The 20,938-nt window shown below is 38.2% G+C and overlaps 1 protein-coding gene across 1 annotated transcript in view; it reads left to right on the top strand.

The window, feature by feature from the left end:
* Window positions 1-20,938, top strand: part of PRKN (parkin RBR E3 ubiquitin protein ligase) — a 634,620-nt gene that overhangs the window by 128,646 nt on the left and 485,036 nt on the right. Inside the window, exon 4 of the mRNA XM_054396652.1 lies at window positions 1,985-2,103. Coding sequence (XP_054252627.1) covers window positions 1,985-2,103 — 119 coding nt within the window. The remainder of the gene's footprint in view (window positions 1-1,984; window positions 2,104-20,938) is intronic.

Below are 20,938 nucleotides of genomic sequence, written 5' to 3'. Positions count from 1 at the left end.
AAAATTTCTTCTGTAATCAGTGTACACCCTCTCTAAATACATCAACATACTTTTTCCTAGAATTTTTTTTTTTTTTATTACATAGTTCTCTGACGTTTTGGAAACTAGTTGCATACTTGTTAAGATACCTCTGAATAGGTGTTACGTTAAATTCCTAGGCATTTTCATTGACAGAACACACAGTCATAGAATCATAGAATGGTTTGGGTTTGAAGGGACCTTAAAAATCATGTAATTCCACTTCCCCTACCATGGACAGGGACACCTTCCACTAGACCAGTCTGACCTTTATCATATGAAGGACATGTAAAATTAAAGCAAGTAAGTCCTTTTAAAAAGTATTATTCCAGATCTTATTTACTGTGGTTACATGTTAGGATTCAAATATACATTAAAAATATAATGCTATAAATGGAGGGAGAAGTAGTTGAATGGGGAAGAAGATAGTGAAAAACATCTGAGCTCTAAGGGACTGCTATTTATTTTGAAGTTCATCTCTGTTAGTGGGTCAAATCTCTCCAACCATTACTCTTGATAGTGGAAAGTCTTAGAAACTTTATTGTGGTTTCTGTTAATCTTCAAATAGTAAGCTTGTGTTGCTGAACTTGGGGATGCGTAGTCTAGATTAAAACAATGTCATGAATCTTCCATAATTTTCTAAGGAACAGTGTTGCAGTTTAAGGCTATGCCTGTTTGTTGTTTTTTTTTCCAGAGGTTTCAAATTTTAGGCATAAACAGTTTTAGGGATTGGACACAGAAGAATACAAGATAAGTTTATCTAATTCCATTGGCCTGATGGATATCTTATATTTGGTAGCAGAAACTTGTCTCTTCTTCTCTGGAGCTCCTTCTGCTTCACTTCTGGGCTGCTCTGTCTCCTTTGACTTTGCACGTGCTTGGCTGATCTTCTTTGTTTTGACTGGTGAGGTAGAAGGCGGATAGAGACAGGCTGGCTGTGTGCAGCCTGCTCTGGGCTTTGTGTGTCGAGAGGGGTGGGGGAGGAGAACTGAATTATTGTACAAGGGGGGGTATTCTAATGTTGTTGAACTGTAAATATGTGGAAATATACCTTGATAAATGTATTGTCTTTTATAATTTTGTATTTAGTCCACTTTTGTAAATTTAATTTCATTTTGCTTCCAAAATTCTGAGTTAGTGTGGTAAATTTATTTTGGAGGTAAATTTCCAATTTATTGGGGTGCAAATCCAAACTGCAGCAAACAGCAATTCTAAAAAGTGGTTTACTCAGTGACAAGGATTGAATGTGAAATCAAATCCATTATCATTGCCCCAGGCTTAAACTATTCCCTGCATATTATCTTCTGTTCCATAGTTTCACAGAACAGAATGCATTTCATTTCATTTTCATTGAAAATTTACTTGGCCTAATATCTTGGCAACAGTTTACAGACTTTTCTAGGTTATACTGCTGCCAACAAGAATAAAGAAATAGTTCCCAGTCTTCCGTGAATAAAACTAAATTTGCTAAATTAAATATTTGTTGTCTTGCTGTGATATCAGTCACACTGATCCTTTAAACTTCATCCAAGGAAATGTTCATGCAATTTGAACTCACTAAAATTTGCACTTAGACAAATTTAGACTAGAAGTAAAATGCAAATTATGGAGAGCTAGGGTAATTAATCTCATACATTACTTGCCAAAGATTACAGTTGGTGCTCATCCATGGTGAGCTTGAACTCACAACAGGATGCATTTTCTAGGAGTTGTGGTGTAGTTCACCTGTAAGTATTGATAAGCTGAAGTCACTCAAAGGTGTTAAGAACTAGACCAGGTAAGATAAGATGATCACAGTGCTGTATTCAGGCCTTAAAATTAGTCAACCTATTTTTTAAACATATCACTTATAAAATCAAATGCAAACCTTTCATTAGGAGTTTTTTACTGATTTTCAGGACACATTAAATGTTTTTATTTGCTGTTTGTGTGTTGTTTATTTTTGTTGTTGTTTTTTTCCTGACAGGTACAGCCAGTCACAACAGTTTTTATGTTTTCTGCAAAAATTTCTGCCACGCTGTGAAACCTGGGAAACTGAGGGTCCGCTGCAGTTTGTGTAAACAAGGAGCACTGACATTGGCAAGGGTAAGCTTGTTTGTTTGTTTGTTTGTTCATTTCAGAGTTTTGGAGTATTTGGAAATGATATCGCTAGTTTTGTTTATTTGCACAGATGCAGCTCTGTATATATGTATTTCTGCTTATACAAAGCTTGGAGTGGTTTTTTTTAGGCGACAGAAAGACATGAATTCAGGGCCTGATTTTGACCATTATGCAATGAGACAAGGAGGGAATTAAGTGGCTGTGCAGTTGAGAATATTCATCTCTCCAGCCTAGCTACCTTATATATAGTCAAAGACAGGAAGTTTGTAAGAGATCTGTCAAGTTTTATTTGCGTCCTAAAATAGGAGAGTGTTGTTTGACTTAAACAGGCAATAGTGTAAAGTTTTGGAGGGCGTTTTAAGTGCTGCTGAATTTCATTCGTTGTGCTACTGGAGATTGAAGAGTCCTTCCTCTGTTCTAAATCACAGTGTTTATCAACCAGTTTTGCTTTGTGAAAGGTTTTACCAGAGGCTAAGCCTTATCTTGCTATAGATTAGGGGACAGAGCTTTCATATTTGGCACATGTTTTAAATGTTTAAATTTGTTCTTTGCTGTGGTTTAAAGTGGTTCATTTCAGCTTTGTGTTTTTAATGCCGCCCAGTGCTGGAATGTCTTTGGAATTAATAGCACGGTGAGACCCTTGAAAAACCCATCTCCTATATTCTCATTGAAAAGAATAAATCAGAGCAACGCTTTTACCTATCAAATTCAAAAAGCTACAATGACAAATCATGTTAAACTCTGTGCCCTAGTCTTTAATTACCTGGTGTTCTGATTTCAGAGGCTTGGAAGTGTTGCATTTTGTTTCAAATTAACATATCTAAGGGGGTTTGTTTTCTTCTGAAAGTAACAGTTAAATACTGGTGGTTATTATAGGGTTGAATCACATATAAGTCAAGATAGAAGAGAAATTGCCATTAATATACATTTCGAGTAGTATAATATTCAGGATGGATGAAAACACAGACAACATTGTATTCAACTTGAATGGAAGCAGTCAGTACAGCTGAAAGGTATTGGTGTCATAACTAGATAAGTTTGAACTTCATGTATTGCATTTATAGCATGTGCTGTGTCCTTCGCTAGACTCGGTGGCTTTCTTCAGCACACCTGCTTTTGGAAATGATGACTTTCATACCTTTTGCATTTGGATTGGAAGCATTATATTTCTTTTATTAAGCAGACTTAAGTAAATTTCCAAACTTTTCAGTTTTTACAGTATCTGCTATGTAGTGTTCTGCATTTTGGAGACTTAAAAAAAAAAATAAAATCTCTTTATCTTCTCCTGAGAATTTCTCATAACTCCACAATATAAATTCTGTTATAAAAAGTTCTGGTATGTCATATTTCTAAATACACATTTGTATCTGATTATCTGGTATGTATGTGGACTTGCATTTTTTGGCAAATGCAATTTCAATAACACAATAAATGTACTCAAGCTGATGATTTCCATTGAATGAACAGATTGCAGGTGCTTCTTTTTTTCTATTAGCTTATTTTACAGAAGATACGAAAAGAAAGTAGCTGGGAACTTGTACTGGAAACATTCGCAATTTTCAAGAAAAGTATCAAATGATAATTTTTACCTGTTTTAGTTTTCAAATAATGCTTGTCTATAATAATAATTTGCATTTAAAGTTCTTCTTACTTTCACTCAAAACCAAAGAAAATTTGTTATTCTTTTCCCCTTGAATTCAGGTGGAACACAATGATGAAGAACACTGAGTGTGCGCCTGTTCCAGCAGTTAGTGCTGGAAGTCCTCAGAACTTCCAAAGTGCAATATTTGCAATATGTGCACACTTACTGCCATAAATGTTCTATGCAACAGTCAGTTTGTTTTATAAATGCATACCATTTGCCTCAATCCAATGGTTAGGTTCAGATTTGGCATGTGCCTGGCTGTTACAACCTCTTTTCTCCTCTCTTTCTGGTCTATATTCCAGGGAGATAAAGAATTCCAGCTGGAAAAGCTTGAAATATGTACTAAGCATCATTTATTTTTGAGTACTGTGTAGAGACCTCTCTGCAATAGTTTAGGCAAAAGTGCAATACTTCCAGCAAGTACATTGTATCTACTCTTCAATGTATCACAGTCTACACTGACCAAGTTATGTCAGACTGAAAATTGTTACTGTCAACACTTGACTTGTGCATGTTGAGAAAAAAATCATGTAACCAAGCCCCTTTTCTTTCCCCTCCAATCTTACTGGACTATGCTAGTGGTTAGTAACAGACATCTCTTTTGCTGGTACTATGGTTATTTCATTTATTTTTCTTTTGCAGAGAAGTTAATTAAAATAAAGTTGGCATAAGCAAACTATAAAAAAGCTTATCTGTACTGCTATATGTAGTGACCAGTGTGACCTGCCCGAAATGGTCCTGCTTTGCAGGGGGGTTGGATTCAGTGATCTCTGGAGGTCCCTTACAACCCCTAGCTTTCTATGATTCTATGATATTACAGATTTTTCAGCAAAGCCTCTTTTTTTTTTCTTTTTTTCTTTTTTTTTTTTTTTTTAGGATTCCTTTTTTCCCAGCTCTCTATAAACTGTGCCTGACTGCTATGTGGCAATAGAGCAAGTTTCTTGAGAACCTCTCTTGTGCCATAAGCAGGAAAGCACCATGTAAGCCAGCATTTGTTACACTAATTCTTTTATTGAGATGAAAGTGAATACCTGTGTAAAACCCACACAAAGCTTTGGACAGCCTTAACTTACTCTACATGCTAATCCTTTTCCTACCTAAGCCACAAATGACCAACCTAATTAAATTGAGCTTTCTTTTTTCATGGTGTTTTGACTGACATTTTAAAATATTAGTTATTCATTTAAACAGTCTTATTCTAAAACCTTATTTAAGTGTCACGCTTATTTGCATAGCATTATTTTAATACGTGATGCTCAGTGTAAATTTATGGTACTGTATTTCTATGAAATTAAAGAGCCCATTGTCTTTATTTTTTACCAAAGACATCTATTTAAATACTAAATGTGTAATTTTCCTCTTGACATGTAGGTTGGCATTTTATGAACATTTCATGACCTAATGCTTTATAGGAGATATATACCAGATTGATTTAATTATACAAAAACAACAGTCACTGCAGAAGTATCACCTCTCCCTAGTTTCTCTAATTAATCAAGCATAAAAGCATGCCTGGGAGGATTGGAGTGTGGGAGTCTTATGCAGACCACCTACAAGCCTGCCAGCAACTTTCTTCAAGTAGCTCAGCAATTTTAATCATTAGTTTCACACTGGTTTATTTCTTTTGTTGCTTTTAAGCTTTAAAAGATACATATAATGCAGCAATTTGTTTCAGTAGCCATAATTCAGTTAATTAGGTTATTCCTCTTTCCAAAACACCAAAAAATTTACAATTCTGTTTTTGGAATGATAGCAGTGGAAACATTCAGTATTTATAGTAAAAAGTAAAATGCGTATTTTCAAATGGAAGATCTGATTCTGCAAACTGGTGTACACCGGTTTGTGGTATACACATAAAGCACGCTTTTTCGATATAACTGACTGACATACTCCTATTATAGAAGACAGTAACATTTGACTCAGTATCTGTTTGACATAATACAAATACTGTTGAAAAATTCTGGATTTAAGTGCAGTAAACAGACTTTCAGTCTCAGCCGCAGGTACTATGTTGAGGCCATTTCTACTACAGGGACTAGGGCTTGTTACTATTTAGTAATTCTTCACACTGTGCCCTTGGTAGTTGCTGGTTGAGTTTTCACTATGCCTTCTATCACAAGCAGCAAAGCTATTTCACACAGCTTCTTCTATAGTTTTCAAGTGTATCTTATAGCTCAAATTATTATTTCGGATCTTTTCAGACATGGAGATTTATATTCGAATCCAATTAAACTTCCTGCTCTGGAGATGAAACTTAGTTTCTGACACTGACAGCGTATCTGGAATTTATTCAGCAGCTAGTGCATACAGCCCTGCTGTTGACCCTACCCTCCTCACTCCAGAGGAGCCTCCTTAGTTCACAGGTTTTGTTAAACTATCTCTGCCACAGAACTGTTCTTTCATAATTTTTCATCTTAGGGATAATGACTTCATTTGTTGCCTTCATCTTAAATCTAAGAAAGAAACGGACATTTGCCAAGCTTTGTTTCTGTGGCACTGTGACAAGCTTGTCATTTAGGTAACTTGTGAGCTAGTGCAGTCCTGCAAGGGAAAAGCTATAGCATCTTTCAAGTGCCTTCCAGTGACTGACAACAACAGGTCATGGATAGCTTAAGTCATCTTCCTAATAGATGATTGTGCAGTATTTTGAATTTGATACTTTCATATTTCCTAGAAAGAGAAAGCTCTTGAACACAATAATTTTCTTTAAGTTATTAACTCAATTTTTAATAGAGTTGTTTAATTAGAATATTTCTTTTTAATGAATATAAACTTAGTAGAGATGTTCAGTAATGTAAAACAAAAAGGCAGTTTATTTTTGGTCTCTTTTTTAATAAGTAATTGTGAAAGTCCATTCCACACTGCACTACCTCTAACCACTGCTCATTTCAGATCACATATTCTTCATGAAATTCATTGCTTGTATCCTGTCTCAATGACAGAGAAAGAAAGGAGTACCCATCACTGCATCAGAGCAATGCTGACTGAAAGAGAAAGGGACAAGTAGCACCTCTGCAATTATCTAGCCCTTACCACTGCTGAGTCAGCTTCTCCTCACTTCTGGTTAGCACTGCTAAGATAATATTGCAAGCAGGTTAATGAAAAATCAATTTGGCCTTTGAAGTTTAGCTGCAAAATAAACTCCATCCAGTGGAGTGCAGTGTGATAAAGTGTGATCTCATTCACAGCCTGGGAAGATATTAAAAATGTGCTTGAATTTTTGAGATTGGATGACATAGGTATTTGTTTCTCCAATATTACATTTTTGCTGTGAGGATAAAAATAGTTTTGATATATCTGGGCTAACACTTGACAAACACCGTGTATTAAAATACTTCAATTGAGTATTGTGTATAGGAAGGTTAGCACTGCAAATATGTGCTCTAGGGTCAAAATGCCAAATGTGAAGCATCCATTTGTTGTTGGGTTCCTGCTAATAAACGTATTAGTATAAAAATAGCTTAATTTCCCTGCATTTGGCTGACAAAAGTAGTACTTACAGGAAATGATACCTATTTAATGTATGTGCTTCTTTCTACATAAATAACAAAAAATGTCTCAGTTCTGACTTCTAAATTACCACTACTGGGCACAGATGTTAATGCTGTTTTGAGAAGACCAGTGCAGAGAAAAAGAGCTCTCGGAAATCTTTTTTTTTTTTTTTTTCTGGTGTTTCTATGGATTCAGGAAATCCTTCTGCAGTAGTTATACTGGCAGCATACTTAATCATAAGCTTTATTTTTTTTTTTTTAAGTAAATCAGTGTTTCCTGGGAGGTAGCAAACATCTTAAGATACAGTTATGTTATTTTGTTGTGTAGTCTACCTGTGCCAGCATGCTAGAGAGAAATAGGGCGTATTCTAGTTCTATGTTCCCTGTACCTGCTATGCAGGTAAATATACTCTTTTGTGTTCTTATTTCTCTCATGCCTGATCTGACGGTGACAGTCAGGCTTGCTGAAAATGATCTGCTGAGTCTCTTAGTGAAGGTCTGTATTATAGTAGTAGATTTTGCCTTCTGCTTTTTGTAGTTCGTGCCCAATTACGTGCTAAAATAGATACAAACACTCTGTCCGTTGTGTCCATTAAATGGTTTGAACAGTTTCCATGAACTATATCTGTTTCAGAAAGGGGTATTTTTCTATCACAGAGAAGAGAGTCTACCACTACTTCACCTGACCAAAGAGGCAAATATTTTTAATATTTTTACTATCTTTCCACAGATGCCATCCTCATGCATTCTTCCTTATTCTCTCCTATTGCTTGCAGTGACATGGTACAGAAAATTTTCATTAAATAAATTTAGTGCTGAGCTAAACCAAAATCCCAAACTACCGGTGGAACTTTCCTAAGAACAATCACAGAATCACAGAATCAGCCAGGTTGGAAGAGACCTCCAAGATCATCAAGTCCAACCAATCACCCAACCCTCTCTAATCAACTAAACCATGGAAGTGCCTCATCCAGTCTTTTCTCAAACAACTCCAGGGACATTGACCCCACCACCTTGCTGGGCAGCCCATTCCAATGAGCAATCTATGAAGAACTTTTTTCCATGAAGAACTTTTTTCTAAACTTCCCCTTGCACAGCTTGAGACTGTGTCCTCTTGTTCTGCTGCTGGTTGCCTGGGAGAAGAGACCAACCCCCACCTGGCTACAACCTCCCTTCAGGTAGTTGTAGAGAGCAATAAGGTCTCCCCTGAGCCTCCTCTTCTCCAGACTAACCAACCCCAGCTCCCTCAGCCTCTCCTCACAGGGCTTGTGCTCCAGATCCCTCACCAGCTTGGTTGCCCTTCTCTGGACACATTCAAGCAACTCAACATCTTTCTTAAACTGAGGGGCCCAGAACTGGACACAGTGCTCAAGGTGTGGCCTAACCAGTGCTGAGTACAGGGGCAGAATGACTTCCCTGTTCCTGCTGGCCACAGTATTCCTGATCCAGGCCAGGATGCCATTGGCTCTTTGGGCCACCTGGGCACACTGCTGACTCATGTTCAGCTTCCTGTCAATCAGTACCCCCAGGTCCCTTTCTGCCTGGCTGCTCTCCAGCCACTCTGTCCCCAGCCTGTAGCACTGCATGGGGTTGTTGTGGGCAAGGTGTAGGACCTGGCACTTAGATGTGTTAAATCTGATGCTGTTGGACTCTGCCCATCTGTCCAGCCTGTCAAGGTCCCTCTGCAGAGCCCTCCTACCCTCCAACAGATCAACACCTGCCCCCAACTTAGTGTCATCTGCAAACTTATTGATGATGGACTCAATCCCCTTGTCCAGATTATCAGAAAAGGTATTGAATAGGATGGGGCCCAACACTGATCCCTGGGGGACACCACTAGTGACAGGCTGCCAGCTGGCAGTGGCACCATTCACCACCACTCTCTGGGCCCAGCCCTCCAGCCAGTTCCTAACCCAGCGCAGAGTGCTGCTGTCCAAGCCACAGGCTGACAGCTTGGCCAGGAGTTTGCCATGGGGGACGGTGTCAAAGGCCTTGCTGAAGTCCAGGTAGACTACATCCACAGCCTGCCCCACATCCACCAGGCAGGTCACCTGATCATAGAAGGAGATCAGGTTGGTGAGGCAGGACCTGCCCCTCCTAAATCCATGCAGGCTGGGCCTGATCCCTTGGCCATCCTGCAGGTGTGCTGTGTGATTGCACTCAAGATGATCTGCTCCATAGTCTTGCCTGGCACTGAGGTCAGGCTGACAGGTCTGTAATTCCCTGGCTCCTCCTTTTGGCCCTTCTTGTGGATGGGTATCACACTGGCCAGCTTCCAGTCATCTGGAACCTCACCAGTGAGCCAGGACTGTTGAAAAATGGTGGAGAGCAGCTCAACAAGCTCATCTGCCAGTTCTCTCATTACCCTAGGATGGATCCTATCTGGTCCCATAGACTTGTGGGGATCCAACTGGCTCAGCAGATCTCAAACTTCTTCCTCCTGGATTACAGGGGCACGATACTGCTCCCTGACTCCATCTGCCAGTTCAGGAGGCCAGTTGTCTGGAAGACAAGCTATCCTACTATTGAAAATTGAGGCAAAGAAGGTGTTAAGTACCTCTACCTTTTCCTCATCTTTTGTTATTATATTCCCTTCCCTGTTCACTAAGGAGTGGAGGTTGTCCTTGCCCCTCCTTTTGCCAATTATATATTTATAAAAACATTTTTTATTGTCCCTCACAGCAGTGGCCAGTCTAAGTTCTAAATGAGCTTTTGCCTCTCTGTTTTTTTTTCCTACGTAAGCTAGCAACATCTTTAAACATTTCGTGGCTTGTCTTCCCTTTTTTCCAAAGATGATACATCCTCTCTTTTCCCCTTAATTCATTCAGAATTTCGTTGCCCATCCATGCCAGCTGTCTACCCTGGCATCTGCTCTTCCAGCACATTGGGACAGCCTTTTCCAGAGCCCTCAAGATTTCTTTCTTGAAATGAGTCCAGCCTTCCTGGACCCATTTGTTTTTTAAGGGCTGTTTCCCAAGGTACTTTCTGAGTTAGTTCTTTAAATAAGCCAAAGTCCACCCTCCGAAAGTCCAGAGTGGAGGTTTTGTTGATGCTCCTCTTAGTTTGACTGCATATTGAAAACTCAATTATTTCATGGTCACTGGACCCCAGGCAGCCTCCAACCACCACATCCCTCACCAGCCCTTCTCTATTTGTAAAAAGAATGTCAAGCAAAGCATTACCCCTGGTAGGCTCACACATCAGCTCACACATGGGGTATGTAGGTCTGATTATGTCATTGCTCAGCGAGTATCTTCACTGCTTTTAACATTATGAGTCTGGGAATTAAAAAAAAAAGCCTACATTTTTACCTGGTTTCTTTGATACTATGTTAGATTATGCCAAATCCATCCACACCCTGGGGAATCTGTTGCAGCAAATGTTCCCTGGGCTTGTTTAAGATATGGTAGTACTTATAGGAATAAGAAAACTCAACACTGGGTGATTGGAAAATGATGTTATAACCTTTTTTTTTTTCTTCTCCACTTCTTTCTTTGCCTCTGTGTCTTGCTTCACAGTGAATCCCTTGAAGTACAGCCTCAGCCTTGCACCTGCCTTACATAGTGGCACTGCCATTGAGGTTGGCCCCTAAAGTGCAAAGCTCCATCTGAAGAGAACAATTGGGCTTTTGTCTACCTCTTTCTTTCTTTCTTTTTTTTTTTTTTTTTTATCCCCTCAATGTCCCTGAAGACACATTTCATTACACTGGACATATTTATGAAGAAAGTTATTTCATCCAGTCCAAAAGATAGTAACAGCAATTCTTTGAAGCAAAATAACCTTTGTGAAGGAAACAATTTTCCTCTATGCTGAAAAATCAACATGTAGGTTATTCTTTCATTTTAATAGGATAAGACCTTATATTTTAGCTTCTTATTCTATTATAAGCTCTGAGATATCTGTGCATGATTTATAATATTTATTGCAGTATATGTTTTCAGTAAGATTACATACCATAAAGTGCCTTAAAAGCTAGGCAAGAAGATACCAATTATTGGAAAGAGGAAAAATTACTTCAGTGTGATGTATCATTCCAAGTCATGTTGTGAAATAAAACTGTCTTTTAATGTTGAGCCTAAAGTGAGTTTCTCCAGTCTGGGAGACAACAGTCATAAATGAAAAGTAAAACAGTTACCAAATTTACTTTCAGATTAGACTTTTACACAAGTCTGTAAATCAAATGTCTCATAAACCCTTTTTGCCACAGAAGACAGATGTGTGCCTAGGAATATAGATGATATTCAGTGGATCCTCACAGTTGCTGTAGTATCAGAGAAGCGCAGACTTACAGATTGATTGAGGTTGGAAGGGACTTCTGGAGGTCATCTAGTCCAACCTATGTGCTCATGCAGTGCCACTTGGAGGCGGTTGCCCAAGACCATATCATTTCAAATATCTCCTAAGGTGGAGATTCCACAATCTCTCTATGCATCCTGTATTAGCACTCAGTCACCTTGACAGTAGAAAGGTTTCTCCTGATGTTCAGACATCACCTCCTTTGTTTCAGTTTGTACCCACTGCCTGTAGTCCTGTCACTGGAAACCTCTGAAAAGGTGCTCTGTCTGCCCTTCAGATATTTATAAACAGTGAAGAGATCACCCCTAACAGAAATCATTGAAAGCCTGTGACTAGTCAGAAATACTGTGCTTGGTGCAACACTTGTTTCCTCCAAACTAACAGCTGCATTTGAATTGCTTAGGTAGCACTGCACATTCTCTGAATTGTAATCAAGGATCCTTTGATAAATACATCCTGTATTTCATAACTCCTCCTTCTCCTGAAATCCTTAGAAATTTGGAGCACCTGCCATTGAGTGTCATGGAATCGTGGACAAATTTAGAACAGAGGGTGGACTTTATTTGTTTATTTCTGTTAAAGGCCACGTGATATCCCTATTCGTGTTTACTATGTTATTATATCTATTTGTTTAGATGTGTATACTATTTGGGACCAAAACAAACAAACAACAACAAAACAAAACACACACACAAAACCAACAAAACCCCCCACAAAAAAAACCCAGCCAAGCAAACAAAAAAACCAAACCAAAAAATCCCAAAACAAAACAAAAAAGGCACAAAAAAAACCAAACCCAAGAAATCCCAACAGATTTGATAAGCCCTATTCAGCTTTAGTTAGGCTATTCTTAGGAGCAGAAGTGTTACCAGAAGGATCACTCTCCCTCTGCTGGCATACATGCAGGCAATATGACTGCAAAAGAGTATTGTGTTGGTCAGGGAAATGGAAAGTTAGCATATATTTAGGTTACATCTTTTGGCATATTGATTATTGGCAGCTCTGTCCTAACTGTCTTAATGTGTAAAGACGGACTGTCCATGCAGAAACTCCTCCCCTCACAATGAAAGGCCCTCTCCCTAAAGTTTCTTAGCCTTTTATATTGAAAGGAAATAAAAGGATGTTTGTCAGCATTTTAAACACTAGGGCCATATCTACTTTGTTGGCATCTTAAGCTATATGTGTAGGTAAATTCTTCTTGGTCTTCCCTTCCTCTATATTTATATATATATATATTCCATATATACACATATATATCTATATCTCTTTTTCTACTCAATAAGTTATTAATGTTCTGTGGATGTGTTGCTGGAATAAACTACAGTACAAACAAAACTTGGCCTGTCACAGTGAGGTTTTTTTAATATGGCAGCTGCCACGGAGATTCAGATGTCCCAGTGCATAACTTTTTTTGATAAAGTACAGCCAAACTTCTGTCTTCCCAGTGTTATTCCTTAGATGGCTGTGGCTACAAAGAGATCATGCTCACATTGCGTTTTTTCACTTTTTTCATAATGATCAATATTAAACAATTCTAAAGGATCAGTATTTGTTTTCCTAATTTTTAAAGTGCTGGAATATCTGATGCATCAGCTGGTGCAGGAGGAAAAAGTAAGTGAATTTACTCGAGGAGCTCTAGTAGCAAAGTAGTAGTAAAAGCCTGTCCAAGTCTGCACATTTTTGATTTATGCCTGAGGTTATGGTGTTTTTCCTAGATTTGGATTGAATTGATTAATGAAAAAGTTCAGGATATTTACACATGATACAAATAAAACCTCATACTTCTATAACAAAAACAAACAAACAAACAAAAAAAAAAACACAAGAAAACCCAACAAAACCCAGCTAATTTTAAGTTGTATTGATTAGACATGTTTTGATAGTGGTGTGAACTAAAGGTATTAAGGTCAAACTCATTAAACATTTTCTTAGAGCTTCTTTAGTATAAAAAATCTATAACATGATGGAACCGTAGCTATGGTAGTTATATTGATTTTAATTTCTTAGTAGAGTTTTGCTGTGTTCTCCCTCTTCTCAAGGGTTTTGGCTACTTATTAATCCACACATAAATAGTTAGTATTCATGTAAGTTTTTCTGCTGGGAGCAGCTTAAACAAGATATTCTTGGTTCTCCCTAGTAATTGTCATATGTTTTAAAGTTTTCTTCTTGCATAGAAAAAAAGCCAGTTTTGTTCAGTGGTATATCCTCAATATATTAGTTCATATTTGTTTAGGGATTTTTTTTATGGATGGCAAATACTTTTGCACTTGGAAGTATGTTATATTAGGAGTGTCTTGTTTCTTTTTCTGTTTTGGACTATACAAATATAAAGTTAACACTGAACCTTGTAAAATTTCTAGGCTTTATCCAGACAACTTGTTCATTGGCAAGAGCTCTGAACATGGATTTATTATGTAAGATTTAATGGTTTAATTGGTTTTGTTAAAAGCAGAAATAAAATTATTAGGGCATATTTGGAACCGGCTTTCAGAGAAATGTTCCAGCAATCTTAACTGAAGTAGCCCATTTTTGTTGAGACAATACACATGGAGTTTTTGGACATACTTTGGCCAAAAACTAGGTGAAGCAAAATGCTTCCTAGAGTGGGCACAACTACCTCACAAATTTATGCATTTGAACAGTTATAAATCAAAACTATCTGTCCTGGTATAAGCAATTTTTTTAACTACATGCACAATGGCAGCCATCATAGGCTTGCTGTGTTGTATGAATGATGTTAGGATGGCATCGCTAAATTGGCACAAATTTTGGACACAGTCACACAGAATGAATTAATAAAGTTTTGCAAGCAAGAAGTGGTTGACTATACTTGGCCCAATAAAATATCTAATAACATTAGATTTTAAAAAAGGTCTCCATGAAAAGATTTAGCATGAAATAATATTTCATGCTACACCTCCTAAGGCAATCAGAGAAGAAATGATATTGAGAGACTGAGGTTTCTTTTTCTACACCAAAAATTATTCCAGTGAATACCTGAATGTAAGCCTTATGGTGTTTGTATATACTGGCATTTAAACTTAATGTCTTGTGAGGAAGATAAGGACACTAACTGCAACTGTTAAAATCATAGCTTATGTTGAAATACCTGGCACTGATAGTAAGTTTAAGGAATTTAGACCTTACCATCATGGGCTTGCTCAAGTTTTAATTAGTACCCTCTGTTCAGCCTGTGCCTTGATATTTTTACCAATACTTAAAAGTGTAATTTCCTGCACTGTAGTTGCTAAACTGTGATGTGTGTACCATTAACTTGATGCAAGCATTAACTGTTCTTGTTGCTGCATCTACTCATGATAATACTTGAGCAAACTAAGTTTGGGTACCCTTTCTGGTTAAGATAGGTGTGAGCACTGTCATGAAAGATGAGCAAAGAGAGTATCAGTGATATTTTTACTTAGATCTGATCTGTATGAGCTCAATAGCTGTTTGTGATGTTGGAAGCATTCTGCAATTGTTTTGAATTTGTCTGCACATCCCCAAGCTCTCGATTTTGTTGCTTTGTTTTGTTTTTAATTCAGGCTGTGTTCATTAGAATCAGTGTGTTCTGCATGTCTGTTTTTCTATATGCACCTCTCGTACTGTCAGAAAACTCAGCTCAGCTTGTCATAAATTACCTGTTTCAGAGTAAGACACTGCCTTTTAGCGAATGCCTCAGGTTCCTGTAAAGAGCACTTAGAAACACTTTCTTCTATCTAGCCTGCCCAGAAGGGTTGCTGAGAGTAATGTCCATACCTTTGAAAGAGAATGTACTAACCCAAGGTAGTATTATTTGTCTGTTACCAGTATAGGTGCTATAGATGATATGGTGTGTTCTCAGAATATCAAAAACTTATTTCCCTGAAGTATGTTGATCCTCTCTTGGGTTGCAGTTTGGCTGTCTGCTCACACACTACCTACCACCTGTGCAGGTAAGAGGATGTGCAGTTTTGCTCTGTCCTCATCGGACCACACATTGATTCTGGGTGCTAATATTCTCTCTGTATATTTTGACTTGCCTAATTTAAAAAATTTAGTTTCAGATGGAGGAAATTAAATCCCCTGAATTAAGGCTTTTCATCTCAGTCTTTTGAAATAACAAACTCAGGAAAATGGGCAAGGATGTGTTTAACCCAAACTTTGCCTGGCGTTTTATATCATGCTTGAGTACAAGAATGATTTTGTTTGAATATTCAATCTCTTCTGGATCTGTAGCTATATCTGGTTTAGCTCAGATCCAAAGCTTCCAAGCTCCTTCTAAATGTGGTTAGTTTTGTAATCACCAAACCGAAAGACTGTCCCGTTACCTACATGGGTATTCAGCCTCATGGGTCTTTCTGTCACCATCATCACCAGCTTAAGCCTCTGCCTGAGGCATGACAGTACTTTTGGTGAGAAGTAAAAGCTGTTTAGAATAGTGGTCAGATGCCATCAGAACGATCTGTTTATGCATCTCCTGCCTCATAGGATATAAATCAGTTCAATCAATTGTAACATGACAAATTGAGGATTGTTTTTATTCTGAGACAATAGGGAAGGATGTTTAAATGCTCTGAGGTTTTGTACCATATTAGAAATCCTTAAAAGGAAAACCAAACAAAAACCAAAACACCACTTATATAACCAACCACGTTTCCATTGTGCAATAATTATATTTTATATTTCAATTAAAGCATTTTAAGAAACATGTTTATTCTGTGGCATTATGCATGGAGTTTTTGGTATAAGGCAGTGTCAGAAAATCCTATCAGTTCTTGAGGGTGAAGTACAAGATTGTTTATTGAGGGTAGATTTACAAAATAAACTAACGTTGCTTTACTCTCAGGCTTTTGGAACAATGTCAAGAGAAATTTTTTTCACTTTTCTCTTAATTTGCCTGCAGGACTTGACCTCATGATAATAATTCTTTAACATGCATTCATAATTACTCATTTGACATTATAGTACGTTAGACCTGGTTTCACCCTTTCCCTGTGGCTAACCCAATTAAGAGGAATGCAGGACAAGGCTGTTCAGGTTCTTGGCTGTGATCAGACACAGGAGCGAGCAGGTCTCTTCAGTCTCTTCTTTGGTTGTGCTGTCACCTTCTGCTTCAGTGCTGCATTTTTGCTAATATAAAAAGCTGTTTGCTGAAATTCAGGTCAGTTGATGAAGGGTAAGACTTCTGAGTTTGGCATTTTGGCAGAACAGTAATTCAAAGAGGAAATTAGAATTCATAAGCTTTATTTACTTCAAGTAGAATTGAATAACTAGATTAAGGTTATTTTAATCTCTCAGCTTCTTTTGACTATACTCTGCCCTGGTGAGACCTCATTTGGAGTACTTTGTCCAGTTCTAGGCTCCCTAGTTCAAGAAGGACAGGGAACTGCTTGAGTGGGTACAGCAAAGGGCTGTGAAGATGATTAGGGAACCAGAACATCTGTCTTGTGAAGAAAGGCTGAGAGGCTTGGGGGTTTTTAGCCTGGAGATGAGAAGACTGAGTGGGGATCTTATCACTGCTTATAAATACTGAAAGGGTAGGTGTCAGGAGGATGGGGCCAGGTCATGGGAGGTTATTCTGCCCCTCTGCTCTGCTCTCAGGGTACCCCACCTGGAGTACGGTGTCCAGTTCTGGTGCTCCCAGGATAACAGGGACATCAGATTGCTGGAGCAGGTCGAGAAGAGGGCCACAAAGACCATCAGTGGGCTGGTGCACCTTGCCTATGGGGACAGGCTGAGAGAGTTGGGGTTGTTCAGCTGGGAGAAAATAAGGCTCTGGGGAGACCTTATAGCAGCCTTCCAGTACCTGAAAGGGGCCTACAAGAAAGCTGGGAAGGAACTTTATACAAGGTCTTATGGTGATAGGACAAGAAGGAGCATCTTTAAGCTTTGGGAGGGTAGATTTAGATTAGATATTAGGAAGAAATTCTTTAGAGTGAGGGTAGTGAGACACTGGAACAGGTTGCCCAGGGGAATGCCCCCTCTATGGAGTTGTTCAAAGCCAGGCTGAATGAGGCCTTGAGTGACCTGGTTTAGTGGAATGTGACCCTGCCCATGGCAGGGGCATTGGAACTACGTAATCTTTAAGATCCCTTCCAACCTAAACCATTCTATCAATCTATGATTCTATGCCACTGTTGTGCTAGGTGAACCTGCTCTGTCAGGGCATTAGACTAGATGATCTCAAGAGGTCAGTTCCAACTATGATTCTGTGAAATTCTGTAGTTTTATTTAAAGTATTTGTACGCTGCTGAAAAACTTTTCCTTCAGTTTGACTCTTAAGATTATCTTCTGGGTTTACTTCTTTTTAGTCTACTTCAATTTCCAAATTTCATTAAAAAGAATTGATATTTTGAAGTTTTCTTGTTTAAAATATAACTGATATACTTGACTGTTAAGTTTGTTCCGTGAGTTGAATCTTCCTGTATACTCCAAAGAGGCCATGTAGTTACGACCCATTTTTTCTGGTATTCTCTGATGAAATTAATTAAGGAGCCTGAGTGTCTATGTCTCCGTTAGGTAAGAAGGAGAGAGAGGAAGTAGGAGAGTCAAAAATAAGTAGTTTACTTTTTTCCAGTACAGATACTCATTTTGTGCTGGTGGGTTATGTTTCTGCATGAACAGTAACACATCACAAGAAAATGAAGGCAAAAATGAGAATGGGTCCTGTTATATTCTGATAAAATCAGGACTGTTCTTTCCTAATGCAAAATTTGTTGAATGCCAGCTTGCCCATAATTATAATAAAACCAGCAAATGCATAAATGAATTCTGGCAATTTAAACTAAAATTTTAAACCCTGATATGACAGGGAAGAATGCTAAGAGGTAACCAAGTGTGTAAACACTAAATGAAGGATTATCCTTATTTGCAAGAGAGAAATGCAGTGAGAAATTGAATTGTGGGCTTCTCTCAAAAAGAAGGTCTACTATAGCTAGTAAGGCAAATCACTGCCTGATTTTATTCCCTTTACAGTAATAAGATTATGTGAGACCCATAAACAGTATACAAATGGGAATAAATGTAACTGAATATTCTAGGCCCCCTCCTCTTTAAAGATTCTGCTCCAAATAGTACCAGTTAGGCCAAACTTTTAAAACTGAATGTGATCAAACATATTAGAAATTATGCAGTTCATTTATTAAAGCATGTTACATGAACAGCATCACTTCTTGTCTGGAATTTTTACTTTGCAGAAATGATATTCTGTACAAACTGTGTATGAATGGTATGTGCATAAAATGATTAACACTTAGAAACCAGATGATGCTGTATTTACTACTGTTTCAGCAGAGGAAAAACTTTAACTGATCAGTGAAAACAGCTGGTCCAGAACCTGGTCTTTGTCAGTATTTTAAGAGATGTAAGTGGTAAAGAGAGAGTAAGGATAAAGAAAATATTACAAATCTCCATGCCATTGATACTGACACTTAATGGGTCTCAGCAATGCATAACAGGCAATTTCAGAAACCAGAACTATAAAGAATTAGACTACAACAATCTTGGCACTAGCTTACTGTAAATAGATGCACCCCGCTTAAGAAAAACAATTTATTTTAGACTTACCTGTCTGTCTGTACTTCATTTACACATAAATGTACTGCAATTATACAGTGTGCATAAATTCCAAAGCTGCTGGTGAGAGCTAAGATGATAGATTTCCTCCAGAGACAGGTTCTTTTTAGCAAGTGGACTCTAAACTTCCTCTCTTGTCAGGAATGTAAAATGTATCAATGTACAAAGTGATCCCCCCAAATGCAATGTCTTAGGGAAAAAAAAAGAATTGTTGTAGCCACTGGTATAAGACACAAAATAAAAAAGGAAAAAAAATTAAAATAAAACACAAAAGAAGATAAAAGAAGGAGAAAAACATATGGATCTGTTCCCTTTCAAATGCAGATTGTTGAGGCTGGAAGTCTGTCGCTTAGTCACTGTCTTCTCCATTTGACCATATGGTTGCAAAATCTTGTGGAATACTATAAAAACCATAGTTCTCCTCTTGAAGACAAAAGATAGTAGAATGAAGTGGGAAAAGGAGAGGATTAGTTTTATTAATTCTTGCTGTTACACCATTTTTAATATGTTTTACTTGCAATGGCTTTTATATTTTATGGGATCTATATTTATTGGTAGTTGACTTGATTACTGTCTTTGTTCTTGAAATACATGGGCTGAAATCTCTACATATGCCCCTGAAATTTAAGATGGAATTACAAGGATTTTTCAACCTAGCTCCAGAGCTCTTATAGCTGTAGTCCATACACAGCTAAAAGCAGAATGCACCACACCTATTAACAAGGTAAGTTCTATTTGTGAAAAATTGGAAGCACGCAGGTGGAAAAAGAAACTTTTTGTGGTCCATTACAACCTTATGTCAACTTCAACTATCCTGCTAAATTGATGAATTTACTGGTAATCAGTCTCCACCGCTGTGCTTTTTTTATCTTGGATCCTTTCTTCACAGTAGCTGGTACAGGGCTGTGTTTTGGATTTGTGATGAAAACAGTGTTGAGAGCACAGGAATGTTATAATTAACAGCAACAAGGAGTTTTCTGCCACTCAATACTGCCTCATCAGCGAGTAGACTGGAGTGTACAAGAATTTGGAAGGGAACACAACAGGGACAGCTGGTCCCAACTGACTAAAGGGACATTCCATACCATGTGGTGTCATGCTCAGAGTATAAAGCTTGAGGGAAGCTGGTGGACTGGTGGGAGCAGGGGGCATTGTTCTTGGGGTCTGGCTAGGCATCAGTTGGTTGGCGGTGAGCAATTGTTTTCATTTGCACCACTTATCTTACCTGGGTTTTATTTCTCTCTCTTTTTTATTTTCTCCTTTTTTTTTTAAATTTCAATTATGAAGCTGTTTTTATCTCCACACACAAGTTTTCTTACTTTTCTGATTCTCCCTCCTGCTGAGGGGAGTGAGCAATGGGCTATGTGGGACTTAGCTGCCAGATGAAACAAAAGAAAGGACAAGAGTGTCTGTAACAGCTCCTTCTCTGTCCCCTCCTCCTTGCAAATGAGACTTGTGAGAGGAGGGATAATGCAGTCATAGATTGCCACTATTTTTTTTGAGGGGTGGAGTTTGGTGTTTGTGTAAAATCCTTTTCAAATGGGGAGCATGAGGGAAGAAGTCTCTCAGTTTGTCACCACCAGCACCAATCCAAATAAAATTGAGGATGGTCTCAAGATCAGCAGATAAGCAAATCAGATTTTGAAGAGCACTTTACTTGGCTTAACTATGTTATTTTACACTCACAGTCTAGCTTTAGTACAGTGCAAAATCATGTAAACAACAAGATCCATGCAGGAGACACTCAAGGTCTTGCTGGGCAGGGCTCTGAGCAACCTGATCTGGTTAAAAATATCCCTGCTCACTGTGGGAGAGTTGGACTAGATGACTTTTA

The sequence above is a fragment of the Indicator indicator genome, chromosome 2 (assembly GCF_027791375.1).
Source record: "Indicator indicator isolate 239-I01 chromosome 2, UM_Iind_1.1, whole genome shotgun sequence".
Lineage (NCBI taxonomy): Eukaryota > Metazoa > Chordata > Aves > Piciformes > Indicatoridae > Indicator > Indicator indicator.
Note: the sequence above shows the minus strand (reverse complement) of the source record. Positions and strands in the feature narration are given on the sequence as shown.